Source organism: Phacochoerus africanus, chromosome 15 (assembly GCF_016906955.1).
Source record: "Phacochoerus africanus isolate WHEZ1 chromosome 15, ROS_Pafr_v1, whole genome shotgun sequence".
Lineage (NCBI taxonomy): Eukaryota > Metazoa > Chordata > Mammalia > Artiodactyla > Suidae > Phacochoerus > Phacochoerus africanus.
This window is the reverse complement of record NC_062558.1, coordinates 54761658-54788304: the sequence shown is the minus strand read 5'-3', so window position 1 is coordinate 54788304 and position 26647 is coordinate 54761658. Positions and strand designations below refer to the sequence as shown.

Sequence of the window (26647 nt, the reverse complement as noted above, 5' to 3'; positions counted from 1 at the left end):
AACCATCTTAGGGCATAGTGTTGTAGAGTCTTAGAGGAATAACCCTAGAAGTGACCATATTTGGTATAACCATCCTCATAAACTACTGGCAGTCCCTTCTATCAGAGGATGTCCATAAATATTTGTTTACTTAAATTAAAGCAAGGACCATGCCAAATTTAATAAGAAAATTGATATGATTGACCAAATAAAAAAGCACAAAGAATCAAGGTACCTCTTTGGATGTGAGGAAGTTACCCAACCTGCCCAAGAATGGATATTATACATTTTCTTTTTCCTGAGTCAGAGCCAGTCATAATAGTGTTATTTTAAATGACAAGTTAGCCATAACAAAGCATGAAGTAATGCCATTTTCAGCACCATGAATGGACCTAGAGATTATTATTAGTGAAGTAAGTCAAAAAGGGAAAGTCAGATGTCATATGATATCACTTATATGTGGAATCTAAAATATGACACAAATAATTGAAAACACAAAAGGGAAACAGAGTCATAGACATGGAGAACAGACTTGTGCTTGCCAAGAGGGAGCAAGATGGGGAAAGGATGGAATGGAAGTTTGGGATCAGCAGATACAAATTGTTATATAAAGAATTGATAAACAACAAGGTTCTACTATAGCAAAGGAAACTATATTCACTACCTTGTTAGAAACCATAATGGAAAAAATACAAAAAAGAACATAATGTATAACTGAATCACTTCGCTACAGAGCAGAAATTAACACAACACTGTAAATCAACTATACTTCAATTAAAAACCAAACAAAATGACAAGTTAGAGGAAAAGGATTTCAGACCATGGTGACAGAAATTGCATCTTCATTTGTGTTAATACTGCTCTCTTAAACAACAAAATTAATTTAGTGTGTATTACTTGCATACTTTTACAAGAATTCTATTAAAACTAAATTTGTGGCATACATTAGCATTTGAGTAGCGAGGAAATCTGTAGTGTAAAATTCATAGTTGTGTAATTGTGTAAAATCTAAATTTATAATCTCTGAAAGAAAATCCAGACACTAAAATATCTCCTTAACCAGTATGAACATTTATGTACATATGCGCATATGGACATATGAAATGCATAGGCAAAGCTTTACAAGAAAAGGCGCACTTAAAACTTTTCTGATTACATCTAAAGCCTTATTCTTCATTTTAAAAAGTCTTATTTTGATTGGATGACTGTCCAGTGTCTTAAAGTTCATCTGGACCTTATGGCTTTGGAGGTTATATCTGGTCTGAAAAGGTAAGCTCCCGTCAAAGTTATGTAAATCAGATAGGATAAATAAATTCTTGGCCACAATAAATCCATATGTTATGGGAAATAAAAATACTATCTAAATGGCCTCATTCTTAGGGGGAATATTAATTTTGCAAAGTAGATTTTTCCCCCTTTCACTCATTAGGTGAAAATGCAATTTTTCCTTTTTTTAAAGACAATTTTTCTCATAATTTTAATACCTTTTAATATCTATTTTGAAATGGTTTTGAAGTCTTTAAGCATAACATGTAAATAAAGTTTTTTTAAGAAATTATATGAAGCAATAAGAAAGGGATATATTTTACATAAAAAATGTATGTTTGAGTATTAAAGTACTTTCTTCTGGACTTGTTAAAGTATATATAATTCAGTATTAACCACACTCCTCCTTTTGTGTGTGCATGTCTTGTCTAGGGCTGCTCCTGCGGCATGTGAAGGTTCCCAGGCTAGGGGTCTAATCAGAGCTGTAGCCGCTGGCCTATGCCAGAGCCACAGCAACGTGGGATCTGAGCTGCGTCTGTGACCTACACCACAGCTCATGGCAATACCACATCGTTAACCCACTGAGTGAGCCAGGGATCGAACCGGCAACCTCATGGTTCCTAGTTGGACTTGATAGCCACTGAGCCACGATGGGAACTCCCACCACACTCCTCCTTAAAGATCTCTTTTTCTTATAGAAAAAAGTGCCAACTCCTTGGTACCTTGGTAATGTTCTATAATTCTCATGATGTTACTCTGAGCTCATCCTGTTTAGTTTCTCTGAGACCCAGCACTACAATCTTGTCGTCCCTTCCTCTTTAACACAGTGCAGGTGTTTACCATGACACCCTTACTCCCTCTCTCACACACACTCCACACTCTGCCTGGATCAGGCTCCCTTTCTGGTTTCTTAAAAGTTATCTGAGGTTGTGACTTCATAGAAGAGGGAGCCTTTAACCTGAGTTTTAAAACATAATCTACAAAGCAGAAAAGCCTGCATAGGGAAGGGATATTATGTCCTAAGACACAGCAGCAAGAAAGCTTAGGGCTGGGAGAATGTGTATGTTTGGAGCTTAAAGAGTTTGGGGAGTGAGGCTAGAAAGGGCTGAATCTAAATGTCCTCTGTGCTCATACTACTCAGTGTTGTCCCCGGAATAAGAACACCTGACACATCTGGAAAAGTTTTGTTATGAAATATCTCTGTATTCAGCCCAGACCTACTGGATCAGATTCTCAGGGATAGACCAAGAAGTCTTCTGTGTTTTAACAAGCTCTCCACAGGATTCATAAGCATGCTAGATGCTGAGACACAATTCCTTATCTCATAGAAAGGAATTTAGACTCGTTTCCTATAAACAATTGGAAGATATGAAAGGCTTTTAAGCCTAAAGATGCTTTGATGAATTTTGTGTTTTAAGAAGATTTTTAAGCCTGAGGATGATTTGATAAATTTTGTGCTTCATTGAAGAAATGATTCTTTAGTCCTTATTCTGTGCCAGGCATTTTTCTAGGTACCTGACATACCATTGTGCCCAAAGTACTGTAGTCCCCGCTTGATGCAAACTACACTGTAATGGAAAATACAAACAATAAATAACTGAGGGAGTTTCCACTGTGGCACAGCGGGTTAAGAATCTGGAGCTCCCACTATGGCGCAATGGGATGGGCAGTGTCTTGGGAGCCACTGGGACGCGGTTTGATTCCCAGCCAGGCACAGTGGGTTAAGGATCCAGCATTGCTGAAGCTGTGGCTTAGGTTACAACTGCTCCGACCTGATCCCTGGCCAGGAACTCCATATGCCGCAGGGCAGCCAAAAATGACCAAAATAATAATAATAATAATAATAATAATAATAATAATAATAATAATATCCAAGCCAGCTGCAGCAGTGTGGGTTGCAGGTTTTACCCCTGGCTCCTGCAGTGGGTTATTATTAATTAGCGTTGCCACAGCTGTGGCATGGCTCATAGCTGTGGCTCTCTGATCCCTGGCTGGGAACTCCATATGCTGCAGGATGGCAAAAACTGAAAAAAAATAAATAAAAGTGGTAAAAATTAAATGGGAATAAATAATTACAAATTAGGGTAAGTATTTATTGCAATGGAGTTTATCCTTCAAGAAGTAGCCCACAGGGGAAGGTTTTCTTGGTGGCTTTACCCTAGTAGAAGCATTCTTTCCATAGCAATTTGCTCATCTGCTGTAGCATTCGCTTTATTTTTTCCTATTAAATTTTTCCATGAGAACAAGAGAGCACGTTACTGATTTAGTTAAACTTTTTCTTTTTCCCCCCTTGTTGACCCTTTGCTGCCCTATGCAGACTGCCCAAGGTGGTGGCCACCGAACTCTCCTCTATGGACATGCCATATTGCTGCGCCATTCCTACAGTGGCATGGTGAGTACACGTTTTGATTTCATCTCCCCTCTGGTCATCCTGACTCATTTATGCATGCATGGTCAGGAAATAATTTCATCGATGGCTTGAATGAGCTTTGCTCTATGTGCTTTTTAATATCTGTGTACCCTGTTTGGTTTTCTGATTTGTATAAAATAAGTGAACATATATAAACATTTCATTCTTTTAAAAGCTTTATTAAATTTACATTATTAAATTATAAAAGCAATACAAAACAGCTCATTCTGTCAGGCTTGAAATTACAGAAGAAAAAGATCTTCATACACCAATGAGAAAACTGATGGGGACTTTAAAAGTTTTTTAATCTTTTCCATTCTTAAAATTTTTAATATAAATGAGATCTTATTACATAACCAAATTTATAGAAGATTTTTGGCATATTGTCACACAGTAAACATAAGTATTATCCAGGGTATTCAAATGTTTTCAAATTAATTTTAGTGACTACACGGTAGTCCAGTATGTGGAAATTTAATATAATGGATCATTTCTTTTAAGAAGGATTCCCCAGTATGTAAGCTCCTTTAAGTGTTGTAAGAATGAGAACACAAAGCTGAATGTGGACTGAGCGCAAGGTATACTGGCCTCTATACCACACAAGTAGCTCTACCCTGCAGAGCTCCTGTCCTGCATGTGTGTGTGGAGGTTAATGTACCTTGGGCTTATTCCACATTCAGCTTTATGTCCTCATTCTTACAACACCTGAAGAGGATTTTGAGGTTGGGGTGGAGATAGAGGAGTTGGCCTGGAAAATTATCCTAAACTTTACATCCAAGAATGCACAGTGAGGACAGGTTAAGAGTCGGGGAAAGAAGTCAGGGAGAGTTGGGAGAGTTCCCTTACTCCTTGGGAAACACATAAAGGGACACACATGGCAGAACCTCACTGCAGGGAGGCAGCATGCTGCACAGAAAGTCAATTCTGGATGCGTTTCAGAAAGTTAAAACTTTTTAGATGAAAACAAAACAAGAGGATGAAAGTGAATACTGTTCAAATTTCTGTTTGCAAGAAAGATTTCTGTCAGATAAGGTTGTACTTTTGCTTATGATCATGAATCTCACCTGAAGGGAGAGATGTATAAATATGTCCACAATTGCTTGTCATCTTTTACTGACAGAACGTATTTCTGCACCTTTTTATGGGAGGGGAAATAAACACATTTCCTCTAGAATGTCACTCCCAGCGAAGGTTGTGTAAGTGCTCCGAGTTAGACTTGGAAAGGACTATAAATGTTTTCTAATTAAAGTATAGTTGATTTACAGTGTTGTGTGTGTTTCAGGTGTACAACACAGTGATGCAGCTATTTATATAGATATTCTTTTTAAGATTCTTTTCCCTTATAGGTTATTACAAAATGTTGCAAATGGCATAATTTCTTCTTTATTGCTGAGTAATATTCCATTGTATATATGTACCACATATTCTTCATTCATCCGTTTGTTGATGGACACTTAGGTTGCTTCCATGTCTTGGCTATTGTAAATAGTGCTGCTAAGAACATTTGGGTGTAGGTGTATTTTCCAATTACGGTTTTCTCTGGATATATGCCCAGGAGTGGGATTGCTGGGTCATAAGGTAGTTCTATGCTTAGTTTTTCAGGACCCTCCATATTGTTCTCCATAGTGGTTGTACCAATTTACATTTTCACTAACAGTGTAGGAGGATTCCCTTTTCTCTGCACCCTCTCTGGCATTTGTTATTTGTAGACTTATTAATGATGGCATTATGACTGTTGTGAGGTGGTACCTCATTGCAGTTTTGACTTGCATTTCTCTAATATTTAGCAATGTTGAGCATCTTGTCATGTGCCTTTTGGCCATGTGTATGTGTAAAGAGCTATAAACGTTTAGTGACAGCTATTGATTCTGTGTCTTCTAGTACCTGTGCTGCCTGTCCACTTCCAGGTCTTCAACTGATAAACTGGCCTTTGATGTTGGCTTACAAGAGGACACAACAGGTGAGCACATTGGTCTGAGATAAAGCTGTGCTCAGGAAAGCATGACAGGGACTGGATTGGGAGAAGTCAGGAGACATGATGGAAGATACATTTGCTGACTCTTCTTAGGGATGGATTCTGGAAAGAACAAATGACTTCCCTATGGAAAGTTTTAATAGAAGGAGGAAGTGTACATTATTTTACTTACTTCAGGTTCACTTATATTTGTTAAGTGTACCAATGTAATTAATGTCAACATTCGAACAGAAATGTAGAAAATGAAATGGACGTTTCCCTGTCCACAGATCATCATGCTCCATGTCTATGTATTTGCATAGTTTTGAAACAAAAATACATATATATGGACACATTTGTTGTTTTGGAGAATCAAAATTGGAGAGTATAGTCTGTGTTTTTGTTCTCAGTACTCTGAGGACTTTACACATTATATACCTCTGTATAATTTTGACTTTTTTTTATCTTTTATGATGAGCATGCCTGACTTCGAAATTAAATAAAAGATCAAGTAGAAAAAAGAATGGAAAGAAATAGTCCAACTCTTATTAAGTTGTTCTTTCTGTGAGTGGGATCAAGCTCACACATGCCCTTCTTTTTGGGGGGCGGGCTTTGCCCATGGCATGTGGAATTCTGGGGCCCAGAATTGAACCCCTTACCACAGCAGCAACCTGAGCCACAGAAGTGACAACACCGGTTGGACCCTTAACCTGCCGAGCCAGCAGGGAACTCCCTGCCCTTCTTTTTAAACCTAAAGTTTGCACAGATAACAATTGGATAAAAGTAAAGCTCTATTTATCAACCTAATTTATATATATATATATATATATATATATATATATATATATATATATAATTTTTTTTTTTGGCCTCGCCCACAGCATGTGGAAGTTCCCAGGCCAGGGATCAAACCTGCCCCACAGCAGTAACTCAAGCCACAGCAGTGACATCACCAGATCCTTAACCTGGTATGCTACAAGAGAAACTCCCTAATTAGCTTTTTAATAGACCAACATATGACCTTGTACAAGAAATTCTGAGAATCCCAGGCGCCCGAAAGATAAATGCATTCCTCTCATTTTTATTTTATTATTATTTTATTTTATAGCTCATTCCTCTGTATTTTAACTAGTTGTTTTTAGTTTTCTCACTGTAATAACTTACTTCAGCACATAGTTACATGGGAAAAAAGTCTTCAATTCTCTTTCTCAAAAGAAGTAAAAGACACGTACAATCTAGAACTTGTTCTCATATATTGAGGTGATTCTAAAATAGTGAAGCCTACAGAGCAAGGTAGTCCTTCTCACACAATATCCCCTTGTGTTACTCATTTTACCCCTTAGCTCTCTACAGCTTCTGAATTCTTTGCTAAATATATCATTTGTTGTGTGCCTGCCTTGATCAGAATGAAACCCAACAGGCAGATGCTTTTTTCTTCCTTATTTGTTGCTGTGTTTGCCAGTATGAAAGCAGTGATTGACCAATAGTATGTGCTTTATTCATGATTGAGGGAATGAATGAACAACTCCCTACTACTTAAAAATATGAATCCAGTGAATGAAGCTAGGGAATTCTGCAAGGTGACCTTCAAGACTATGGTGTGTGTAGTAAAAGTAGCTCAGGGCACGGATTACAAACTGCCAGTAAGGATGCTCATGAGGTATTGTTTGCTGATTGGTGTACTCATTTATGCAAAATGAATCGTTATTGAGTACCTACAAAATACTAGCGGGACCTGGGGAAACCACAGTAAACAGAACATACAAAGACCTGCTATTTTGCAACTTATATTCTGGCATTGTGGAATTAGTAAAGAGGCCAAAATAAGTGTGATGGAAAAATAATAATGCTGGGCACACAGAGAATGATAATTGTTGGATAACAGATATCAATAAAACGATTCCCATTTTTGGTTAGAACTTATATTTAGCGTTTAAAAGGAACTATGAGGAGATTGAAGCATTGTGTGCTTATGTTTATGCCCTAGGTTTTGGGACTGAAGTACGAAGAATGTTGAACAGTTCATGAGGCTTATGTTTGACTTGTTCTAGAAGAAAGTATTTGATTTAATATACACCCAGATATTTTTATACCATATCCTTCTATAAGCAGGATTCTCTTATATTTTACCTTTAGATTAATAGAAACTATTCTATTTTAAAATAACACCATAAAACAAGGCACAGGATAGAAAAACTCAGGTGGCAATTACTCATACCCATTTTGAGTCAGCATCCAAAAAAAAGTACAGAGGTTTTTTAATGGTTCTAATACCACCGTCACAAAACCCTGAGCCTAGAGATCCCTTCGTAGTTCAGTGGTTAACAAACCAGACTAGCACCCATGAGGATGTGAGTTCGATCCCTGGCTTTCTCGTGGGTTAAGGATCTGGCATTGCGGTAAGCTGTGGTGTAGGTCAGAGACGCGCCTTGACATTGGATCCCGCCTTGGATCCCGTGTTGCTATGGCTGTGGTGTAGCCTGGTGGCTACAGCTCCAATTTGACCGCTAGCCTGGGAGCCTCCATATGCAAAACAAAACAAACAAGCAAACAAACAAACAAACAAAACAAAACAAAAACCCTGAGTCCTTTTGAAAATTAAGTGGCCGAAAATTGGGTGTTATTAGAGAGAGTGATGTAACAGTATAACCACATATGGTTGCATAAGGAACAGAGAGCAGTGTGGCTGGTGAATGTATCCTTATGTGAGCATAAATAAATATCTTTTTAAAGCAGTTCTTAGGAGAGGGGGGGAAGACACCAAACTTACCCATGTGTCAAACGTTTCTTGAGAAGAATCTTTGCATTTCAGTATGTCTTATCAGAAACTAATTTGCTCTGATTCTTTTGATTTTCGTGATCTAAGAGATGAATTTGCATTCCACTTCCAGTTTCTGAAAGTTGCGTGAATAGGGCAGTTTCCTTTGAAGGAGACTGATGGTGAAGACTGATTTCATTTGTCTCTTTTATGTTGGAGTCACTGGCAAAGAACATGGATTTTTAGACTAAGAGGCATTTCTTTGTGTTTCACGTTTCAATCACTGCGCAGGCGAGGCTTGTTGGTGGACCATACATCCTGCCTCCAAGCAACGCTCAGAAGGAGAAAAAGTGCGAGTTGGCGATGACCTCATCTTAGTTAGTGTGTCTTCTGAAAGGTACCTGGTAAGTGTGGAAAGCAGGATCATTTACTTAGTGATATGGTAAGTGACAGGTCAATAAAATGAGCTCTTTAGAGCTGAGATTGCAAATTATCTAGGAAAATTGCTGAGAAACAAGCCTCTACCTCTCTTTGATGAGTTCTGACTCCCTAAGTAGAGGAATAATATGCCGTGAGTGGCAATGCGGCTGACCAGGGTTATTTAGACAGGCTTGCCTCGTGCCCTTGACATGTGTGTTCATGACATTGTTAGGGCCTGTCCTTGGATGATTTTATTAGCAGCATGTAAAATGTGGTCTAATTGGCAATGCGAAATTCCATGGACTTTATTTTGCATCCACTGTGAAGACGGTGTTAATGAGGCTGTGATGACCTGTTTTGAGATTTATGAAAGAAAATTGTTCTAAGAGAAACACTTGCCATGCTAAGAAAGGAGAAATAAAATAAAAAAGTTTAATTCTGTCACTGACATTGCATTGTTTCAAAGGGAAGGGATTGGAAATGGGAAATTGAAGAAAGAAGTTTATGTTTAATCATTGAAAGCATTTTTAATGTTTGCAGTGAGGCCAATATCTATCTAACTTATTTAGTAAATTGTATTTTTGCTTATGAATAATCATTTGCAGAAGTTCGCAGAAGGTCGAAATTAATCAAGTGTGAAGGAGGCCAGTGCAAAATATTCATTTTATTTTAAGGTTGAGAAAGTAATTAAACAAATATAAAATGGGGTATTGCAAACTTTCCATGAATGTCCACATTTTTAAAAATCCCAGACATCATTGTGGATGATGATTGAAACAAAAATCAGAAATAGAGCATCCTTGCAGTTAAGATCCCGCTCATCTATATAAAGTGTATTTCCACTGCTTTAAATCAAAATATTATTTGTGGAGTTCCAATCATAGCTCAGTGGTAACGGACCCAACTAGTATCCTTGAAAATGCGGGTTCCATCCCTGGCCATGCTCAGTGGGTTAAGGATCTGGCATTGCCGTGATCTCTGGTGTAGGTTGTAGATGCAGCTTTGATCCCACATTGCTGTGGCTGTGGCGTAGGCCAACAGATGCAGCTCTGATTTGACCCCTAGCCTGGGAACTTCCATATGCTGTGGGGGTGGTCCTAAAAAAGCAAAATATATAAAATTACTTGTATGTCATTGATTAAGTAAGTAGTTAGTACCCCTTTGCTCTATGAACGTGGAAATAGGATAGGTCTGGAGGTGCTTCAAGTCTGGAGGTGCTTCAAATCAGTTTTTGCTTACCAATACATTTCCTTCCAATTCTGAAACATTTCTAGGAAGAGGGTGCTGTGTTACTTACTCTGAGGGCAGAGGGGATGATGAAGGCAGGGAGATGGTGAAACAGTGGCTCATGTAACTGACAGGAACTATTCTGTTAAACAGAGCATCTCATGTTGCAGAGCTAGAGGGAGGCCTGGAGCAATTCTTTTGTCTCTTAACCAGTGTCTGTGGAAACAGGCACCATGCACATTCCTAGAACAATGGAAGTATGTCAGTTTCTCAGATGAGCATTAATTAAGCCCTTACTGTGTGTGAAGGTCATTATTTTGGTCAGGAGACATCGATTTCGAGCTGTGGTTTTACTTGGAAACGAATAGTGGTGGTAAAACTAATGCATGCGTGCTTCTCAGTATATAAATTCCACACATATCTCATTTTTATTTTGGCGTAACTATGCCAGTTTTTATTGTACAACTTGTTCTTTCCACTACACAGCAGAGGTTACTGGACAGGATGGCATCATTATGCTCTGAAAGAGTAGAAAATTCAGAATCTCACAGAGGCCAGGGCATCTCACATCAGTTTTATCACTACATTCCTAAGAATGTCACTTAATTCTTTGCATTCTGGCTTCTGCACTTGCAATATGGTGATGATTATACCCAACACCAAGGTTATTGTGATGAAGCAGTGAGGTGGTTAGTCTGAATATGCTTTGAATTAAAGAGCACTCTGCAGACAATAGCAGTAATTGTGATACATCAGGTTCACTTTTGGTTACACTGGGAAATAAACAAACATCATGAGTGTTTACACTCAGATAACTTTCAAGCTACATTTTAGCCAATGCATTTAAGTTCCTTTTCTTTCTTTCTTTTCTTTTCTCTCTCTTTTTTTTTTTTTTTTTAGGGCCACCCATGTGGCATATGGTATATGGAAGTTCCAGGCTAGGGGTCGAATCTGAGATGCAGCTGCCAGCCTATACCACAGCCACAGCAACACAGGATCTGAGCCACATCTGCAACCTACAACACAGCACACAGCAATACCAGATCCTTAACCCACTGAGCAGGATCAGGGATCGAACCCCCGTCCTTATGGATACTAGTCGGGTTTGTTACTGCTGAGCCACAATGGGAATTCCCTAAGTTCCTTTTTGGAAAACCCTTTTTTTTTTTTTTTTTTTTGGCCACACCCACACCATGCAGAAGTTCCAGGGCCAGAGATCGAACCCAAACCACAAAAGTGACAGTGCTGGATCCTTAATCCACTGATCCACCAGGGAACTCCTGACAACCTTTTATAGAGCTCCAGATAGTTGACCAACCAGACTGTTAAAATTTCTCTTTCCTTTGCTAACAAAGTCAGTGACTTTAATAGCCTTTGCAAGGTATGGACCTTGCATATGGTAGAAACCACAGGGAAGACCAAGGATATATTACACATGGATTACATCCTCAAAGAAACAAAACGAGCACATGGAACTGTATGAGAATAATATAAGGTAATAACTAAGTGTTAGAATTTAGGTTAGAGATGGTGAAGGATGTTTCTATGGGTGCAGAGATAGTTCATTATTATCTCACATTCCCACTGTGGTTGATTCATGGTGAGAAAATAGACTATTATGGTCATGGATTCAAGGACCTACATGGTGCTTGCTGAGAAGGATCTGAAGGAAATGAAAGGGCAAAAAGTGAGGCAGTAAAAGATGTTTGAATAAACAGTAGCCACTGGAATAATCCATGTACCGAACCTGAGTAACTGAAAATGGGTTTTATATATATATATTTGTTTATTAGTCTAGACCCTGCTAAGCATGAACCTGGGCCCATCACCTAACCTCTTCAAACCCTCTGTTTCTTCATCTGCAGGATGGGGGTGATTGAGCCCAGTTCACAGTGATGTTGAGAGGACTGAATGTTCAATCCAAACAAAAGTCTTAGCTCTATGAATGGCCCATATAAAAAAATAAGTAGCAAATTGCTGCCATTATTTACCCTGGAGATTGTACCTATTAAAAACGGTTAAGGGAACTGTAGACATAAAACCAGAAGAAAAATTGGGAAGGAGATAAACAAAAGATGATTATAGCTGATTTAAATTTATAAAGTTCCATCATGTGAAAGCAAGATTTAAATTCCGAGAAGACGTGATGTGGTTAAACATAAATAAGTTAAGAAATTTGGCTGAAAACACTTCAGTTAAAACTAACCACTAAAAATAAACATTTCCAGTCATTGATTTTGTAACTTTTCAGTCATTAGTGTCTGTTGGCCTTTGATCTAATTTTCCTTCACCAACAGGGATGGTTAAACTAAGGTTAAACTATCTAACTGAGCATTTGCTGCTGTAATCAAGCTTACAAGATAGGGGTGCTAAACTGATTAAAACTGATTCAAGGACTGATTTTCACTCTTTCCTCTGTGGCGGTATCTTGTGGCTTAAAGAGGGCACTACGTGGAACACCAGGGGCCCCAGTTTTCACCCAGGCTGCTCCGCCCCTGCTCTGCTTTCCTTATTGAACCCCTGCACACAGTTTCCCAGGAACAAAGGGTCTTATAGCCAGAAAAGGTTGTAAACCACTCAGCCAATATAATGTCATTTCTCATCTTGCTGTTTCATATTCTAATATGAAATGATATCTTAATCTTCTTTCCAGGAATATCCAAGAGGAAAAAAAAATTCCTTTGCCCCATTGCAAGGACTTATTTTTTTTTCTTTTAAAGAGGGATTTAGCAAAGCAGCTTAAATATGAGAAATATACAATTTAAAATAGAAGAAACATGATCAAATGGGTACCACTGTGAATCGATTTCAAACTAAACAAAATAAAGCATGCGGAGCTACTTTAACTTGTGTTAGATATTAAAAATCACCCCGTGCACAGGAATGTTCAACCCATGGCCTGGATTGCTCTCGCTTACTTATTTTTTAATAATTTTATTGATTAGGTAATCTATAGAAGCAGCCTTTGTGTGTGTGTGTTTGTGTGTGCGTGTGTGATTTAGGGCTGTACTCGTGGCATATGGTGGTTCCCAGGCTAGGGGTCTAATTGGAGTTTCAGCTGCTGGCCTACGCCACAGCTCACAGCAATGCCGGATACTTAATCCACTGAGTGAGGCCAGGGATCGAACCCACAACCTCATGGTTCCTCGTTGGATTCATTTCTGCTGTGCCACGACGGGAGCTCTCTGACAATTTTTTTTTTTAATCTATGAAAATATTACCAAGCAACTGTCTAAAAGTAAATTAGTCTATGTCCAATCTCTTGGGGTAGAACATGATGGATAAATAAATAAATAAAATTAAATTAGAAAAAGTAGAACCCAACAATCTAGAAAGGGATAAAAAATGCTTAAAGGAAAGCGCTCTTCTGGGGCTTCTAAAACTTTACTTCTCTTGTACCCACCTCTGAATTTCTGATAAGAAATGTTTTGATTGCATTATAAATTTTCAATTGCCTCAAGTTGCATAAAAAGTATCGATAGCTACAAAGACGACGATCATAAATATTTCCAAGCTGTTTATCGCATCAGGCAATTTATTTTTGATTTATTTACCTTGAGCCTTTTTTTTCCTCTCTGAGGCTCAGGTGCTGGAATCAGAGATACATTTGGAAAACGCATCTCTTCTCTGTCTCTCATTTTTTTCTCAGAATAAAAAAAAAGAAGCATGAGGGGCGATATATCTTGTTTACTTGTGTTCCCTGTCACTGGATGATCATTTTTCCAGAGTGAGTCATCACCAGGGCCCAAGTGCCTGACACTTGATCAGAGAGAAATAAATGAGTGAATGAATGCATCAAGATAAGGGTTGAATTCGGATATTCTGAAAAGCCTTTGTGCCCGGGACCTTTTTTGGCAGTCTGACAAAGTTTACTGACTCCTTGTCATCATAATACTTCAAAATGTATAAAATGTATACATTGGGCATACAAGGGAAACTAAAAGCATGGATGTGGAATCCAGGTTGAGATCTCCTGGGAGGTGATTTGTAATATCTTCTCTCTTCCTGAGATTTTTGTGCTTCTGTCATATGAAGACTTGATACTCAACACATGCTTCTTGGAGCAGTGGCCTTGGTTCACTCCCCTCTGACCTTCTGAATTCAAATTTGCCTTTTTTTGAACAAAATTCTCAGATGAGGAGTGTGTCCATGAGAACTTGAGAATCACTAACATAAGAATCAAGGTGATAGGAGGCAGCAGATCCCTCCCCAAAGCCTTCTGCACAGCTCCTGGTGGGTCAAGGCCACTGTATTATTGTGTAAATTCCAGAGAGGTGGCATATTTCAGCCTAAGGCCAAATTTGCTTTCCATCTCTGACAACACAGGTTTTTGCCTAAGTATAACTTATCTTCCTGTCAGTCACTGAAACCTTTACTGCAGTCTGAATATTTAATATCACAGGCCTCACTCAGTGTGGTTCTTAGATTCCCCTTTGTTGTTTAAGTGGGACAATTAAATAGAAGCATCCAAAATAGTTAGGCCTAGAGAATATTTTCTTGAGAAGAGTGGATATTATTATTTTTTTTTCTTGTCTTTTTGCCTTTTCTAGGGCGCTCCCATGGCACATGGAGGTTCCCAGGCTAGGGGTCTAATTGGAGCTGTAGCCACCAGCCTATGCCAGAGCCATAGCAACGCGGGATCCGAGCCACGTCTGCAACCTACATCACAGCTTATGGCAACGCCTGGATCCTTAATCCACTGAGCAAGGCCAGGGATCTCACCCGCAACCTCATTGTTCCTAGTCGGGTTCGTTAATCACTGAGCCATTACGGGAACTCCGAGTGGACATTATTTAGATAACTTTAAATGGTGTGATAAGATCTTAAGGACATTTTTTTTTTAAACTTGCTCCAATAGAGTGAAATTTTCCTATTTTTATGGGTATCTTATATTTATTGTTTACCTTGAAACCTAGATAGGATTTGAAAATGGCATTTTAATCCCCCTCCCCTTATTTTCATCACAGTTTTTCCTTATTTTCTAAAGTATGAGGTCCTTGGTCTGGCACCTGCCTCATCTGCCGGGCTCTCTCTCACTCTTTCTGAGTATATGCAGTAAGCCCCACAGATGAAACTCTTTGCTGTGCTTTATGTTCCAATCGCTGCCTCCTTGGGTACCATTCCCCTTCTTAGAGTCTCTTGGAGGGTCAAGGTGGCCCAGGCCACTTCCAGTTGTCAGATTTCTGGTATATTAAAAATGAAAATATACGAACTAGTTGATAAAAGTTTTGGTATGTTTTTAGGAGTTCCTGTGGTTAACGAATCTGACTAGGAACCATGAAGTTGCGGGTTAGATCCCTGGCCTTGCTCAGTGGGTTTAGGATCCGGCGTTGCTGTGAGCTGTGGTGTAGGTCGCAGATGTGGCTCAGATCCAGTGTTGCTGCGGCTGTGGCGTAGGCTGGCAGCTGTAGCTCCAATGAGGCCCCTAGCCTGGGAGCCTCCATATACCGCAGGTGCAGCCCTAGAAAAGACAAAAAGACAAAAAAAAAAGTTTTGGTATGTTTTAAACATTTACACTCAGCACGTTGACATTATTAATATACGAACCTAAATCCAGTGTGCGCACAGACTTTTGGGGAGAGCGTGTCTAAAGTAGAGAAATGTGAGGCACAGTTTGAATGATCCTATCTATATTCCTCAAATATCTTATCCCATAAGGAATCCCATTTCTCCAGTGGAAATACCTCCTGTCCTCAAGGCCCAGGACAATGAACTCTGTTCAGTTAGGCTGGTCGAAGTGTTCTCTTAATTCCTGTAGCACTTTGATTACAGTCTAGCTAACAGTTTCAAAGTGCTGACTCACAGCATTTTGTAGGTATATTTTACCTTCCTTTCTAGAGCATGAGCACCCTTGGGGTGGGGAAGGTGTTCCATTCATGTTTAGTGTGATGTTTTATATATATTCAATAAACCAGGCTGAATGAACAAATCATATTATATATTTACCATAATATGGCATGAGCCTTCACTTGAATTCAAAAGTAAAACGTATGGGTATTTTGCATCATCTTCTGATGGTTTGGTAAAATCCACATGGTTTTATGGCTTTTGTATATGTTGTTATTTTGGGTTAGATCACTAAAATGGGAACATTAATGGAATAACTTAAATTTTTTTTTAAATTTGTGCTACTTAAATTTTAAAGCTTTGGTTGGCTTCTGCACATGCTTCTTTGCTAGATGGTAGGGATACAGTCGTGAGCCTGTGTTAGAAAGCTTACAACAGGGAGACAGAAAAACACACAGTGAGCACATTGTGTGATGAGGACTATGAAGGACAATATATTTTTCTTGTTTGTGGAAGCAGATGGCTTATGATTCATTTGTAAATACTTAAAGAATTTTAACATATTGGGAAAGAACTGAATTCAATAAAGGCATCCTGGCTGGGATTTTGCATGAAGAGGAGGTTGTCAAGAGGCAGACAGCTGACTGAGATGTTGAGAGCAGGTTATTGATGAATCTGATGTATCCACTGATAAAATTTTAATCTCATTGATTGAAAAAGTACTGATAACTACAGATATTTAAATGTCACACATTCCTTTGGCTTTGTTTTTAAGAGAAAGAAAATGAAATATCTATGTTTGCTAGTGACTTGAGATTAGACTATTTAGACAAAATAGACCTTTGGGTGTTGAGAGGCCTGCTGTGTAGACTAGTATGACAGCTAGGAGTAGTGTCTAGTCACTAGTGTGACTTTTCATGTGCTTCATCTAACCAAGATGGTCAGATTTCTGGAAAAGTTCTCATGCAGTTAAAATCTTAAAAAGCTTAGGCTGTCATCAGCATTGGAAAGTATTGCAGAAACATTATAGGAGTGTTGGTGATGTTTACTGAGATGACACGAAGAAAATAGGTGGTTGTTCCATGCATTTTTGAAATTATAGTGGCAGCCAGGTAATAGTGAAATAAGCATGGCATTTGGCTATACTCCTACTTTTGTTTTCCTTATCATTTCAGAACTCATATATTATGGCTCTCAGAGATGTGACGTATGATATTCTTTTAATACATTGGGTTTTAAAAAGGAACATCTGGAATTTGTAATATCTGAATTTTGAAGGACACTTATTGTCCTGATTTTTGATATCTATTAGAAAATAATGCCATCTAATGACAAATTTTAGATAAACATTCCTGAAGCATAAAACTAAGACATTGGTCCAGTAGATTTCACCTACTTCATTGTCAGCACACTATTACAGTGTGATATATGGAAAACTTAATTATAATTTTAATAGTACGTGCCCACTCTGCACAGTTTTGTCCATCCATAAGCCTTCACCACAAAATAGTCTGTTTTCACAAATGAATTTGGTTTAGTATATTCATTAGGATGGTTTTCAATTGGTGGCTTAAGTAGTAACTCTTAGAATGAGGCTGACAAGTACCTAAAGTCAAATATAAACTCTAATTTTTCCTCTACAGTCTTTTCATTTTTGAGGGACAGGATTGAATTAAAATGTTCTCTGTGACATTTTCAAATCTGTGGTGTTGAGCAGGAGTTGCAGAAGCACTTTCGTATTAACACTTAGCCAGAGCCTGTATTGATGCCTCCTTTTGCCTCTAATACAGCACTTGTCTTATGGCAATGTCAGCTTGCACGTGGATGCCGCTTTCCAGCAGACCCTCTGGAGCGTGGCCCCCATCAGCTCAGGAAGTGAAGCAGCCCAAGGTAAATAAAACTCACTTCCGTTAGGAGACTGGTCCTTGATGCAGAGTTGATAGTCATCTTTGGAACTGTGATGATGAGCAAATTAGGCCTTTTTGTGTCAAAATATTCTGTAATGCTAAAATGTGACATTTTGGCATCTCACTTGGATTGCTATTTAAAAGCAAAGTTTGTATTAAGATTTATCTTTTCTTATTTTTACACTACTGTCAGCTTTAGCTTATTTGTGTGTATTTTCCATCCTAGCTTTCTAGGGGTTATTTTCTCCAATGTTTTGGCCTCAGGATATTGCTTAGTGAGGGCGATGTCAAGATTTCTTGTATTCCATGGTCTGTGAATTGCAGCTGGATTACAACAGTGCTTGTGCATCAGGGTCTTCCCAGGAAATATCTGTGTTTGTTCTGATTATTCTCACTTAAATGCATTCAAGTCTGAGCCTATCCAGACTTGCATGTTTTGTGGAGGGTTTATGAGGATGAGGTCATGTATGAGAATATCATTCCCTGTGGGACTGTGAACCCGGGGCTCAGATGTGGCCAGCAGGTGGCAGCATCCATCCCTGCAAGGTTGGCCAGGTGTCTGAGAAAAGATTGGACCAGATGATCTGTTCAGCTGTCAATATCTGACCTTGCCAATTTAAATGTGGCTGCATTCCAATCCTTCTAGGGTATCTGATTGGTGGTGACGTGCTCAGGTTGCTTCATGGACACATGGACGAATGCCTCACTGTCCCTTCCGGAGAACATGGCGAAGAGCAGCGGAGGTCAGTATCTGAGCTCAGTGCCTTGAGCTTTGCATTTTCTTACATTGAGATAAATTTTTTTCAAATTAAGGCTAAGTCTGCTCAGGCCATTAGCATCATGGAAAGGGGGCCACTAACATTCATCTGTTCATTGAAATGATCCATTTGTGGGCCTCCTCTGAAGTGTTTTCTCATATTATATTTTGATTACCTATCAGTGACATTGCTAGAAAATTTTGTGTAATTAAAGCATGGTGAGAAACATTGAATAAAATAAACTGAGTAGGAGGAATGAACATATGCAATCACTTAAAACTTCATTAAATGTTCACTGGATTTGAATTCGTCCTATTTCAAATGTTTAGTCTCAAATTCATTTTTAAAATCAGAGTTCTCACATTGCCCAAAGGTTTAGGATGTTTTTCTGTTATCTCCCATTTACTGGAATAGTTAATAAACTTGACCACTTTCCCTAATATTTTATATGATTTTAATACCTCTCTCATGTTAATATTATTTGACATTGGGCCAAGAAGGCAGTAGTCTGGAGCACAGAGAAAAGTGCACAAATAATACAAAACCATACTAATATTTAGGGTGATTCAAATGTTCTATTTTGCCTCATGAATTGATAGATGGATATAGTAATAAAGAAGAGATTACTGTGAGACAAGGCATTATCTGATGAATTATTACATGGCATTAAGTCTTTTAGTGGATATATGTTAATATATCACTTAGACAAATTAATAAATATCTACTTTTGTAATTTAAAGATGTAGAGAACATTTGGAAACTTCATACTCTCATAACTAGTCACTTTGAGACCTTTTCCACCAGTCAGACCTAGTTTCTGGGGAAGCGTGAAAGGAAGAGCCTGGAAAAATTCCCTAAACTGAAAATGCTGCTTTTAGTAAGTTAGAAAGTTGTTGACGGTGTTGATAGGGTTTGTATTAAAGATGAGAGGGAATTCAAAAGGCAGTTGATTTGAGGAATTAATTCTAATTTATTTATTTATTTATTTATTTATTTATTTATTTATTTATTTATTGTCTTTTTGCCTTTTCTAGGGCCACTCCTGTGGCATATGGAGGTTCCCAGGCTAGGGATCTAATTGGAGCTGTAGCCGCTGGCCTATGCCACAGCCACAGCAATGTAGGATCTGAGCCGTGTCTGCAACCTACACCACAGCTCACAGCAATGCCGGATCCTTAACCCACTGAGCAAGGGCAGGGATCGAACCCGCAACCCCATTGTTCCTAGTCAGATTTGTCAACCACTGAACCACAACAGGAACTCCAAGGAATGAATTCTAAACACAGGAATGAACAGAAGACTCAGAGGGATGGCAGAGTGTTCTGGGAAGTGCAGTTATTGCAGAGTGAAGAGGGGCAGGATGAAAGGAGAGGTGAAAAATAGACAAGAGAAGGCTGATATTTAGGACATGGACAGTTGCAGAAAAGTCACAAGAGAGCTGGAATAGGGTTAAGTGGAGAGCCGGGGAAGTTAGTTCTGGAACCCACGGGAGAATTAGAGTGTAGATGTGTTAAATGCTGCCGTATAATCATGGAGACTTAGGAACCAAAAGAGGCCTTGTCATAATCTTTTGGGTCTTCGTTCTCTGATTTGTTAAATGAAATACTTGGCCACTTGATTCTTTGACCCCTTCTACCCTTGCTACAGACACTGTAGAGACTTGTAGTTTCGGGAATGAGGCTCTAGAACTAGACAGATGTGTTGGAGGGGGGGGCTCACCTCTGACACTTAAAATGTGTATAACTTGTGCAGATGACTTCATTGCTTTAAATGTGATTTTTCTCCTCTGTAAGCAGTTTAAATATTCACTGCTACTTCATTTGATGGTTGTGAAGATTCAGTAAGAAAATGCACGTAAAATCTTGGTGCATATTAAGAGATCCACAAGTTATTATTTTTGTTGTTGTTATTGTCATTATTGTTTAGACAGATATGGAAACATTTGAGGGGTCCTGGGCATGAGGATGAAAATATGATAGAGGGTAGACTTTGGAGGAAGAGAGACTAAATTATGTCAAAGAAAATCTTCTACTCTTTTGAGTTGAAAGTGGATAAGGGCTTCTCATTCTTGCTAAGCTTTAGAAGCCAGGAATGGGTGAGCATCGTTTTTGTTTTAGTAGCTGGATGTTGTCATTTTCACGTGAAAATAGCATCAGTTAGATCCCAGGTCCTCACTGCAGTTCCCCACCTCTCTTGCGCTTTAGAGGATCTGTATGTTAAAGCGGTGTTTTATTAAACATAACATTTATAGAGCAGATTTCCTGCTAATTCTTTGCATGGTTGGTTATTATTACAGAGAAGACTAGGGAAAATGTTAAAGGCATTTTAATATCTTTCTGGGTCCAGGCATTACCTTTGTGGCTCAGGAGGTTAAGAACCCAGCACAGTGTCTGTGAGGATGCTGGCTAGACCTGCACCTGCAGCTCTGATTAGAGTCCTAGCTAGGGATACGCTGTAGGTATTGTTCTGGGTCTGCTTTCCTTTTACAAGCATATTTAAGGCTGTTTGCCCCCAGTATTATTCTTGACTTTATTTTGATAATTTCCATGTCAAATTAATATGATTCAGATCAACATATCACAGCTCTTTCTTTTCTAGGTAGTGATGTCAGTGAGAATGCCTCCTTAGTGCTCCTGAAACAGTGTGTTTACATGGGTGAAATTAGATTAAAATTGGGGTCAGATCGTGATATGAGGGAGAAAAGTGAGTCAGAAATAGACAGCATGGGCCTAAGAGATGTTACTTTTAACAGGTTATCTATGTTTGGATTACACAGTGAGGTTGAGCAGTTATTTGCGTGTAATGACAAAAATAATTCCTTGAATTTTGTATTTACAGAGCACTTTGTTCTTTCAAGTCGTGTTAATATCATGGCTTAGATGATCTCCCTAAGTTCTCCCTCTGTTCTGACCCTAAGTCACGTTAGTGCATTGCAGAATGAGGGAAAGGCAAAGGACAGTACAGCCAGGAGACAGCATTTTTTTAAATTGATATGAATATGTACTGAGGGAGAAACATGCAGTGATAACCTAAAAAATAGCTTTTGATTCATTTTTTACAAAAAAGAAGTGAAAATAATGACTTTTGCACAGTGATTTGAAAGCTGGAGAAATTTCAAGGAAATAGGAAAAAATTTCTCTTAACCTCATAGCTCTCTTTGCTCTAATTATAACTTGGTCATACTCAATTATAACTTGGTCATACTCAATTAATAATTGAGAAGTAGGGGAATTGATTAAGGGGACAGCCAGAAGTGACAGTTACTTGAGAGTAATTCAGGACCATTTTGGTCAGAAATGCTGGATTTAGCAAATGGATTTGTCAATCTGCTCATGCCTCATTCCATTGACAAGCTTTGAATATACAGAACTGTAATTTTAGCAATTGAAATGCAGTTCAGTGATGGCTACTGTAATTCTAGATACCGATAGAGTGATCTTTAACTTCCTCTTCACAGTTAGATTTGTATAAGTCAGTGGTTTCCAGTACATTCTCATGGGAGGATTAATCAAACTTCCAGAATGAAGAGCATAGAGTGTCCCATGCAATTAAATGGAATTGAATGGGAGACTGAGGCCTCCCAAAGTTAAAAAAAATATATGTATTTTCCCTTACCCTTTCTGCTCATGTTGCTTTTATGGATTGAATTCTGACATGTTTGTGAAATAAAGCATCACTACTGTTTTATTTTAAATTTCTTGAGGTTTTTCCAGAAAGATGTATAGCTCTAAAATTACTGGTATACAACTTGCCTAAACAAAAGAAAAGTAGTAAAAATATTATTTATAGAAGTTGTGAGAAGTCGGGTGAAAGGGAGAAATGCATTGAGATTAACTGTAGAATTGTAATTTCTTACTTGTAACTCAAAATCTTCTAATAGTGAGATAGAATAAATTAAGGAGACAGGTTCTTGTTCTTGCAGTTTTTTAATTATTGCTTTGAAAATAAGATTTCATCTGGAGGCTTGAAATTTGATTTCCAATGTTTATTTCAAGCATGAAATTTTTGATACGGGGGGTGTTTTCTGTTCTAGATTGTCTCTGGATTGTATCTTATCACTTCCGTCCATTTTTATGTGAATGTAATAAAATTTCAACAAAGGCATTTCCTTTGTGTGCACACATACTTACTGATGGGTTAAATATGTGCTATCTGTGAGTTCCCATTGTGGCTCAGTGGCTTAAGAACCCCACGAAATCTCCTTGAGAATGGGGTTCGATCCCTGGCCTTGCTCAGTGGGTTAAGGATTCAGTGTTGCTGTGGCTGTGGCATAGGCTTCAGCTGAGCTCTGAATGACCCCCAGCCTGAGAACTTCCATTTGCTGCAGGTATGTCTGTAAAAAGAAAAAAAAATTAAATTATGCATTATCTGAATTAAGTATGTCATACTTTTAAATTAATAACTTTTATCTCCTATTTTAACTAATGTTCAATCAATCTATAAAAAAGTAAAATAAATTTTAAAAGGGATCAGTCAGAAGGATATTCAGAATTATTATTTGGGATCTCTGATTTGGAAACCATTATTAGGGGAATGTTTTTGGAGAAGCATCGTTTGTATGTTAAAACAGGTTTTACCGTATAACTCATAGGTAATTTTATTTATTCAATAAAAATGTGTGGAATGACTATCATGGTCTGGTGCTGGGGTTGTAATAGTAGCCAAAAAGATACAAAATCTTATCTCTCAAGTTGATATTCTAGTGGGGCTATCTGGCCAAAGAAACTTAAATACGCTTGTTTATGAATGTACACAAATACATGCATGCATAGATAAAATGCACCTGGTAATGATAAAAGTGATGGAGAAAAATAGAGGAGGACATGGAAAGTGTTCAGGCTGAGTGTGTGTGTTTATATGTGTATGGGCGGGGGGCTTGAGTGTGGAAGAGAGAGGTTCTGTTTCCATCTCATAAGCATTACTCGTGGCATGTACTTGGTCCGTCTTGTTACTTTCAAGTGCAGGACTATTAAGTTATTGTTTCTGACAGTGCCTGGAAAGAAATGCTACATTTCGTTTCCAGTATGTGACTCAGTAGGCAAAAGCTACGCTCTGTGTAGGCATGATGATATTTTTGCCTTCATGCCCCCTTTACTATTGTGATTTAATGAGCTTTACTTGTAAATAATTGATAAGGCATGAGTCAGGATTGATCTAATAAATTAAGTGTCTCTCCGTCTGGCTCAGAAGGAGATGCCTGGTTTCTGTCTGTGTCCCCCATTGGATGACTAAGATCCTAATGTCCTTAGTCACCGCCTTGGAGCAAGCTTCTAAAGCTGCTGTGTTGTGCTCCAGAACGACCCAGTTATCGTATAAGAATTTTTCTTCCTTCTCTTCCCTGTGCATGTCCTGTGTATATCCTTTTAGCCTGGGTCTGGGGATAGGATAGATTTGCCAAACAGTTTTGCTGGACAGTAAGTACATGAAGGAGAGCTATTTTCTCTTCTTTGCCTTTTCTCTCTGGAGGAAAATTCAGTCTCTTCCCTAAACGTAACCTCCCTGCTGATTACCGAGAAGCACCTTGGCCTTGGTTCAGCCTGTCCTCAGTGAGGAGGCTGACTTGGTCTAGAGCTACACTACCAAGTATCAATAGGGCTAGAACGCACTGTTTTTAAAAATACAGACTTGAAGACCAAGGATTTAAAATATTCATAGAAATTGGAACCATGGAATGTCATTAAAAGATGAAAAAAAAAGTTATAGTGTTTGATGCCCTTCAAGTGAGTGAAATGAAATAGAAAATAGATTAAAAATAAACACGGAGAAAAGAGAGAAATCTCTCAGTTATTTTCTCAATGAAAATTGAAGACCATTTGGAGTTCCTTTTGTGGCTCAGTGGGTTAAGAACCTGACTAGTATCCATGAGGATGTGGGTTTGATACCCGGACTTGCTCAGTGGGTTAAGTATCCTGCATTGCCTCAAGTGGCGGCGCAGGTTACAGATGTGGTTGGGATCCCACGTTGCTGTGCCTGTGGTGTAGGCCTGTGTCTGCAGCTCTGATTTGACTCCTAGCCTGGGAACCTCTATATGCTTCAAGTGTGGCCCTAAAAAGACCGAAAAAAAAAGACCATTTTTACTAGTCCATGTTCAATTTATTAGCTGAAACTAGGTGTAAGCAGTATTTTTCATGAAGAAAATAAAAGCTTCCCTCCCTTTTTTTTTAAAAATTTCCAAATGCCTTTGTGACTGTGTTATATTCTGTATGGACTGAAAAGTAAATGTAACAACATAAATTTTGTTGTTTTTCTGCTCTGATCCTATTTTTGTGATTCTTTAACAGGGAATTGGAGTGTAAGGATATTATTTTTAACCCATGAAGATTCACTTACGTTTTATGTAGATGTGTCATCTCAAAACATATCTGTTTCTCTTCATGCAGCAACTTGAATAGAAGTATAACAAACTCAGCCCTGAGTAAATACATAATACTTTCTTAAATGCTGTGTAGGCATGTGCTTCTTGATTTCTCTGTCACTATGAGGAGATTCCTGACAAGTTGCTTAGTACCTGCCTGGGACTCAGCTTCTTAGCCAAACGCTCTCCTAGGCACTTACATGGTAGACTGGTGTCCATGTAGAAATTTTACTGCAGAAATGTATAAGCTGAAACACTTATAATTTCTCTCTATGATAACCTTTTAATCCTGGATCTACATTCTAATCACTTTAAGTCAATTCCTTTAATGCTTATTGAGGGCTTGTATGTTCTAGGCATTTTGGTGTGTGCTGGCTATAAAAAAATGAGTGACTTTCTGTCTTTAAGAAATTCAGTCTGCTAAGATCTCAGTAGCACTATGTTCAGGAAGAGGTGAAGGTTCCTTTGGGAGAGGCCAATCACAGTCTTTTTAAAAATTAGATTATAGAAAACATATCTTACTGATCTACCTATTGAGGAAAATCAAGCCAGGAGGAATCTTTCTTGCCCTTTGATTTTGAGGGGATATTTTGGCTAGCTTATAAGTTAGTAAAACAAGCTTATCTTCCCAGTAATTGGTTTAAATCTGGAATTCAGTATCAGCTCTAAGCAGAAATCTTATGTGAGTAATTTTTCTGTTTTTCAGAGGATCCATAAGTGAATCCTCAGTGAACTGAGTTTGGTTAAGGATATAATGGTAGTGTAATTGTCTTTGTCTTTATCTTCCCCAGACATGGAATGTACCACACACTGCCGTTCATTATCTTTCATCATCTTTCTTGGTGCATGTGTTCATCTCTTCTGTTTACTTTTCAGCCAGGGCTGTTACAGTCATTCTTGTAGCACTTTTATATAGTGAGGTAGATATGGAAATCTGCACACAAATGCTTATTGTTCTGTATTTATAAAAGAAATACATGGAGAAAGAAAGCCATGTACTTCCTTTTAGGTTGTTTAAAGAGAACCACAGTGTTCCTTATAGGTTGTTTAAAGAGAACCAAAGGCTTAAAAAAAATGCACAGCCTGAAAGTTGAGAGGTAAATTTTATTTGGGGCAAAATTAGGACTTAACCCTGGGAGACAGCATCTCAGGTAGCCCTGAGAAACTGCTCTAAGGAGGCAGGGGGAGCTGGGATATAATGGAGTTTTTGCAACACAGGGCAGGTAGAAGAAACAAAAGAGACCGCGGCTCATTTGTTGAAATGAAATCATTTCTTTGATATGCACTTCAGCTGTCTGGGCCAGTATCCTGAGTTTTCACGGCCCTGGGGGTTCACCAGCTCACCTTTGGAGTTGGAGGTATATGAAGATGACTGTGCAGGACCATCCCAAAGAGGCAGGGAGAAATAATGTCTGTGTGTATATAAAGGTGAGGGGGAGGTCCGTGCAGCCAGGCACATATTTTACAAAAGTTTGTTGCTGGTCTCGTGAAGATTACTACTAGTCATACAGAGCAGACATGACCATGAAGGACTTTAGTGTTTTTCTAGATATGATGAGATGCAAGAATTGGGCACATAAAATCTTCTCCTAAAGATATCTAACTATCTGAAGACCTGTTCTTCCAGTTTTCCCAGAGCACAGAGTGCCTCACTCCTGGTCTCCACCCTGAGCTCCACTCACGGGGTGTTGAGGGTTGGCAGCTGCAGTGGCTCATGATTTAATCCATGTAGAGGCTGATGGCAAGTGCAAAACTCCAGTTCACGAAAGGATGCCTGCTTTGAGAAACCACTCTGGTGAATGCAGAAAAGTTTGAGGTCCCCATTT

General features: G+C 38.6%; 1 protein-coding gene across 2 annotated transcripts in view; it reads left to right on the top strand.

The window, feature by feature from the left end:
* The window catches only part of RYR2 (ryanodine receptor 2), a 775249-nt gene that overhangs the window by 331338 nt on the left and 417264 nt on the right, over nt 1-26647 (top strand). For both annotated transcript variants that reach the window (XM_047762364.1, XM_047762363.1), the window contains 5 exons: nt 3563-3637; nt 5537-5615; nt 8659-8771; nt 17592-17691; nt 18355-18451. In XM_047762364.1, coding sequence (XP_047618320.1) covers nt 3563-3637; nt 5537-5615; nt 8659-8771; nt 17592-17691; nt 18355-18451 — 464 coding nt within the window. The remainder of the gene's footprint in view (nt 1-3562; nt 3638-5536; nt 5616-8658; nt 8772-17591; nt 17692-18354; nt 18452-26647) is intronic.